General features: G+C 39.4%; 1 protein-coding gene across 1 annotated transcript in view; it reads right to left on the bottom strand.

Annotated features, from left to right (window-relative positions):
* Nucleotides 1-7,500, bottom strand: part of myo15b (myosin XVB) — a 38,321-nt gene that overhangs the window by 15,066 nt on the left and 15,755 nt on the right. The window contains exons 17-22 of the mRNA XM_090201862.1: nt 3,829-3,935; nt 3,672-3,731; nt 3,498-3,573; nt 1,750-1,868; nt 1,522-1,640; nt 1,230-1,371 (exon numbers count right to left, since the gene is read on the bottom strand). Of these exons, the coding sequence (XP_090057988.1) occupies nt 1,230-1,371; nt 1,522-1,640; nt 1,750-1,868; nt 3,498-3,573; nt 3,672-3,731; nt 3,829-3,935 (623 nt within the window). The remainder of the gene's footprint in view (nt 1-1,229; nt 1,372-1,521; nt 1,641-1,749; nt 1,869-3,497; nt 3,574-3,671; nt 3,732-3,828; nt 3,936-7,500) is intronic.

The following is a 7,500-nucleotide window of genomic DNA, read 5'->3' as shown; positions in this document are numbered from 1 at the left end:
CAGGAAATGTACACTATATATACACAAGTATGTGGACACCCCTTCAAATTTGTGGATTCGGCTATTTCAGCCACACCCGTTGCTTACTGGTGTATAAAATCGAACACACAGCCATGCAATCTCCATAGACAAACATTGGCAGTAGAACTAAAGAGCTCAGTGACTTTCAATGTCCCACCATCATAACATGCCACTTTTCCAACAAGTCAGTTTGTCAAATCTCTGCCCTGCTAGAGCTGCCCCGGTCAACTGTAAGGGCTGTTATTGTGAAGTGGAGAGGTCTAGGAGCAACAACAGCTCAGCCACATAGTAGTAGGCCACACAAGCTCACAGAGTAGGACTGCAGAGGGCTGAAACAATGAATATTGTCTGTCCTCGGTTGCAACACTCACTACCAAGTTCCAAACTGTCTCTGGAAGCAACGTGCAGCACAATAACTGTTCGTCACAAGCTTCATGAACTGGGTTTCCATGGCCGAGCAGCTGCACACAAGCCTAAGATCACCATTCACAATGCCAAGCATTAGCTAGAGTGCTATAAAGCTCGCTGCCATTGGACTCTGGAGCAGTGGAAACACGTTCTCTGGAGTGATGGATTGCTTTACACCAGGCAGTTCGACGGACAAGTCTGGGTTTGGAGGATGCCAGGAGAATGCTACCTGCCTGAATGCATAGTGCCAACTGTAAAGTTTGGTGGAGGAGGAATGATGGTTTGGGCTAGGTCCCTTAGTTCCAGTGAAGGGTAATCTTAACGCTACAGCATAAAATTACACTAGAAACGATTCTGTGCTTCCTACATTGTAGTAACAGTTTCCTGTTTCAGAATGACAATGCCTCCGTGCACAAAGCGAGGTCCATACAGAAATGGTTTGTCGAGATCGGTGTGAAAGAACTTGACTGGCCTGCACGGAGCCCTGACCTCAACCCCATCAAACACTTTTGATTTACATTGGAACGCCGACTACGAGCCAGGCCAATTCGCCCAACATCAGTGCCCGACCTCACTAATGTTCTTGTGGCTGAATGGAAGCAAGTGCCTGCAGCAATGTTCCAACATCCAGAAGATTGGAGGCTGTTATAGCAGCAAAGGGGGGACCAACTCCATATTAATGTCCATGATTTGTTAAATGAGATGTTCGACGAGCAGGTGTGCACATACTTTTGGCCATGTAACGTGTATATAAACAACTATTTGAATGATATGAGATGTGGAAGAGGAGGGGGGTTTACCTCGACGAGTTCTTGGTGGAACAGCCTGACCACGGCAGTGATCTGAGCAGCTCTGTTGCTCTGCAGCTGCAGCTGTTCTTCTTTCAGACTGAATTCTACCATGTCTGCAGACCGCAGCTTCACCGACAGCAGCTCCGCGTAGCTACACAGAGAAAACCACAGCACTTACTGTACACATACAGGGAGAACATACACCGACATCACATACTAGATGTATACTCTCACTTAATCATACATACATTCATAGTTCATAGGTCTTTTCCATTTGGTTGTGATTGAAGGATGGGAGTACCTGTAGCTGCGTAGCAGGATCAGGTGTTTGGGGTTGATGCCTGATGCTCTGGCCACCTTCAGCAGACGAAGCCCACGATGAGACACACCCAATACCTGGGTGTCCCCGCTGGTATCACCCTACAACACACACGCACGCACGCACGCACACACACACACACAGACACAGGTTTAAACACACTCCAGCCTCTCACACACAGGAGAGAGGGGGGGGGGGGGACTAACTCACTTTGACAGGAAACAGTCTTGTGAAGTAGTTTTCCCAGTTGTCTCTGGCAGCCATCACTATCCTCTTCTTCATGGTGTCATCCTGGACCAAGCTGACACTTGTACCCACATTGAAACTGGCTGGAATAGAGGGGGAATAGAGAGAAAATGAGAGAGAATGGAGAGAGAAGGAGGGAGAAGAGAGGGAGAGTAGAGAGAGAATAGAGAGAGAAGGAGGGAGAAGAGAGGGAGAGTAGAGAGATAATGGAGAGAGGAGGGAGAAGAGAGGGAGAGAAGAGAGAGAATAGAGAGAGAAGGAGGGGGAATAGAGAGAGAAGGAGGGAGAAGAGAGGGAGAGTAGAGAGAGAATAGAGAGAGGAGGGAGAATAGAGAGAGAAGGAGGGAGAATAGAGGGAGAGTAGAGAAAGAATAGAGAGAGAAGGACAGAGAATAGAGAGAGAAGGAGGGAGAACAGAGAGAGAATAGAAAGAGAAGAAAGGAGGGAGAATAGAGAGAGAAGGAGGGAGAAGAAAGGAGGGAGAATAGAGAGAGAATAGAGAGAGAAGAAAGGAGGGAGAATCGAGAGAGAATAGAGAGAATAGAGAGAGAAGGAGGGAGAATAGAGAGAGAATAGAAAGAGAAGAAAGGAGGGAGAATAGAGAGAGAATAGAAAGAGAAGAAAGGAGGGAGAATAGAGAGAGAAGGAGGGAGAATAGAGAGAGAAGGAGGGAGAATAGAGAGAGAAGAAAGGAGGGAGAATAGAGAGAGAATAGAGAGAGAAGAAAGGAGGGAGAATAGAGAGAGAATAGAGAGAGAAGGAGGGAGAATAGAGAGAGAAGAAATGAGGGAGAATAGAGAGAGAATAGAGAGAGAAGAAAGGAGGGAGAATAGAGAGAGAATAGAGAGAGAAGGACGGAGGGAGAGAATGTAAGGATATACAGTGGGATGGAGGTTCAGAACAGTAATATTTACCGGGAATCAACTAGACTCCCCTGGTAAAAAAAAACAACTAGACTCCACTGGTAAAAAACCAACTAGACTCCCCTGGTAAAAAAAACAACTAGACTCCACTGGTAAAAAACCAACTAGACTCCCCTGGTAAAAAAAACAACTAGACTCCACTGGTAAAAAACCAACTAGACTCCCCTGGTAAAAAAAACAACTAGACTCCCCTGGTAAAAAAAAACAACTAGACTCCACTGGTAAAAAACCAACTAGACTCCCCTGGTAAAAAAAACAACTAGACTCCACTGGTAAAAAACCAACTAGACTCCCCTGGTAAAAAAAACAACTAGACTCAGCTGGTAAAAAAAACAACTAGACTCCACTGGTAAAAAAACATCTAGACTCACCTGGTAAAAAAACAACTAGACTCACCTGGTAAAAAATCATCTAGACTCACCTGGTAAAAAAACATCTAGACTCACCTGGTAAAAAACAACTAGACTCCACTGGTAAAAAAACATCTAGACTCACCTGGTAAAAAAACAACTAGACTCATCTGGTAAAAAATCATCTAGACTCACCTGGTAAAAAAAACATCTAGACTCATCTGGTAAAAAAACATCTAGACTCATCTGGTAAAAAAACATCTAGACTCACCTGGTAAAAAAACAACTAGACTCAGCTGGTAAAAAATCATCTAGACTCACCTGGTAAAAAAACATCTAGACTCACCTGGTAAAAAAACAACTAGACTCCACTGGTAAAAAAACATCTAGACTCACCTGGTAAAAAACAACTAGACAACACTGGTAAAAAAAGACTCACCCAGTAGGTCCTTCATTTTCCTCCTCTCCTCTCTGGAGATCCTCACACAGGTGTCACAGTACGTGTCTCTCATGATCTGAAAGGGAAACAAAAACCCAGATTTATATTAATATAAGGTGTGATATGTAGGAGGTAGTGAATAAAAAGGGTCATAGGGAAACAATCAACACTGACCTGCTCACAGAGGAGATTGAGGATGTAGGGGTGGTTGAACTTCTCTCTGGGGTAAAACACCTGAACACACACAGGGAAATGATTGTGATTCACATACAGTAGAATGCAAACACATTGTAGAACAATGCAGATGTTCTCGCCTGCAGTTCCAGCTCACCTCTTTGCGTAGGAACAGTTTGCCAGGCATAGCCGAGTAGGAGAAGTAGACGCTGGCAGAGAACCTGTGGAGCTGGGAGCGAACACTCTCCTCCCCAGACAGCAGATCTATGCAGGACAAATCAAATCAGTTGTTTTTTTGTTGTTGTATATTTTGTATAAATTTTGCAATTTAGTACAAACAAAGGAATAACACAGCTGCCAGACATATGAAATCAAGTCTTTCTTAAACAAGACATGGGACAAGAAGAGAGCAACAGCGACAGTTAGAACAACAGAATGTTCCGTGTCAGTGTTCCGTGTCAGTGTTCCGTGTCAGTGTTCCATGTCAGTGTTCCATGTCAGTCTCTGTCCAGATGATCCAGAAACGGACCCCAAACCTTGAGAAATCTGCTGAAGGAGTTAGTCCTGAATTTTTTTTGCATTTTCCAAGTTAATGGTGTTAATCATTTCTGCTAGCTGTCTACGGAAGCAAAGGGGCGTGGCTTCCATTCTGTGAGGATCCTTTGTTTTGTAGCCACCATTCCAAACATCAGAGCCTGTTGTTCCTCATAGGACGATCTTAGAACAGACTCTGAGCAGCCAAAGAGAGCAAGTTTCACTTCAGGTTCAATGGCTCTCTCATATACCTTTGAAAACCAATCAAATATGTTCCTCCAGAAATTACTAAGTAGGGGGCAGAGCCTAAAATGATGAGTTAATGAACCTTCTGAGGCTTTACACTTGTCACACAGTGGGGAGACCTGGGGGTAAATTCTATGTCATTTGGTTTTGGAGTAATGAAGTCTATGCCTGACTTTGTATCGTATCCATTGATATCTGGCAATGATGGAACAGGAGTGGATTCTAGACAGGGCTTCTCCCCATAGATCAGCTGAGCGCTCAATATTTAACTCTTTACCCCAAGTCTCCTCGAGATGACCATTAGAGGCCTCTGTGTAGCTGGAGAAAAAGGAGACAAACTGTGAGATGAGGTGTTTTGAAATGGGAGGGCGCTGTAGCAAATCATAAAACACATGTGGTACAGGGAGGATGTCAACAGTTTTGAATTGTCCCTTTGATATAGTGTCTGATTTGTAAATAATGAGAAAAACATGTGAATGGGAGAGTTTGAATGTATTATTTAATTGGATGAATGATGCCAATTTCTTATCTATGTATAAGTCTTAAATTGTGACCAGTCCCTTCTCCCTCCATTTAACATACACCAGATAGAACAATGGAAGGATTAAAGCAAATAAAGCAAATCAAAGGTCACATACCCATATTTATCAGATATTATTGGTCACATACCCATATTTAACAGATGTTACTGGTCACATACACATATTTATCAGATATTATTGGTCACATACCCATATTTATCAGATATTATTGGTCACATACCCATATTTATCAGATATTATTGGTCACATACCCATATATATCAGATATTATTGGTTACATACCCATATTTATCAGATATTATTGGTCACATACCCATATTTATCAGATATTATTGGTCACATAACCATATTTATCAGATGTTATTGGTCACATACCCATATATATCAGATATTATTGGTCACATACCCATATTTATCAGATATTATTGGTCACATACCCATATTTATCAGATATTATTGGTCACATACCCATATTTATCAGATGTTATTGGTCACATACCCATATTTATCAGATGTTATTGGTCACATACCCATATTTATCAGATATTATTGGTCACATACCCATATTTATCAGATATTATTGGTCACATACCCATATTTATCAGATGTTATTGGTCACATACCCATATTTATCAGATATTATTGGTCACATACCCATATTTATCAGATATTATTGGTCACATACCCATATTTAGCAGATATTATTGGTCCCATACCCATATTTAGCAGATATTATTGGTCCCATACCCATATTTATCAGATGTTATTGGTCACATACCCATATTTATCAGATGTTATTGGTCACATACACATATTTAACAGATGTTATTGGTCACATACCCATATTTATCAGATATTATTGGTCACATACCCATATTTAGCAGATGTTATTGGTCACATACCCATATTTATCAGATATTATTGGTCCCATACCCATATTTAGCAGATATTATTGGTCCCATACCCATATTTATCAGATGTTATTGGTCACATACCCATATTTATCAGATGTTATTGGTCACATACACATATTTAACAGATGTTATTGGTCACATACACATATTTATCAGATATTATTGGTCACATACCCATATTTATCAGATATTATTGGTCACATACCCATATTTATCAGATATTATTGGTCACATACCCATATTTATCAGATATTATTGGTCACATACCCATATTTATCAGATATTATTGGTCACATACCCATATTTATCAGATATTATTGGTCACATACCCATATTTATCAGATATTATTGGTCACATACCCATATTTATCAGATATTATTGGTCACATACCCATATTTATCAGATATTATTGGTCACATACCCATATTTATCAGATATTATTGGTCACATACCCATATTTATCAGATATTATTGGTCACATACCCATATTTATCAGATATTATTGGTCACATACCCATATTTATCAGATATTATTGGTCACATACCCATATTTATCAGATATTATTGGTCACATACCCATATTTATCAGATATTATTGGTCACATACCCATATTTATCAGATATTATTGGTCACATACCAATATTTATCAGATGTTATTGGTCACATACCCATATATATCAGATATTATTGGTCACATACCCATATTTATCAGATATTATTGGTCACATACCCATATTTATCAGATATTATTGGTCACATACCCATATTTATCAGATATTATTGGTCACATACCCATATTTATCAGATATTATTGGTCACATACCCATATTTATCAGATATTATTGGTCACATACCCATATTTATCAGATATTATTGGTCACATACCCATATTTATCAGATATTATTGGTCACATACCCATATTTATCAGATATTATTGGTCACATACCCATATTTATCAGATATTATTGGTCACATACCCATATTTATCAGATATTATTGGTCACATACCCATATTTATCAGATATTATTGGTCACATACCCATATTTATCAGATATTATTGGTCACATACCCATATTTATCAGATGTTATTGGTCACATACCCATATTTATCAGATATTATTGGTCACATACCCATATTTATCAGATATTATTGGTCACATACCCATATTTATCAGATGTTATTGGTCACATACCCATATTTATCAGATATCATTGGTCACATACCCATATTTATCAGATGTTACTGGTCACATACCCATATTTATCAGATGTTATTGGTCACATACCCATATTTATCAGATATTATTGGTCACATACCCATATTTATCAGATATTATTGGTTACATACCCATATTTATCAGATGTTATTGGTCACATACCCATATTTATCAGATATTATTGGTCACATACCCATATTTATCAGATATTATTGGTCACATACCCATATTTATCAGATATTATTGGTCACATACCCATATTTATCAGATGTTATTGGTCACATACCCATATTTATCAGATATTATTGGTCACATACCCATATTTATCAGATATTATTGGTCACATACCCATATTTATCAGATATTATTGGT

Source organism: Oncorhynchus mykiss, chromosome 16, assembly GCF_057628025.1.
Source record: "Oncorhynchus mykiss isolate SJ-2025 chromosome 16, ASM5762802v1, whole genome shotgun sequence".
NCBI classification, from domain to species: Eukaryota; Metazoa; Chordata; class Actinopteri; order Salmoniformes; family Salmonidae; genus Oncorhynchus; species Oncorhynchus mykiss.
This window is presented reverse-complemented; position numbering and strand designations above follow the sequence as displayed.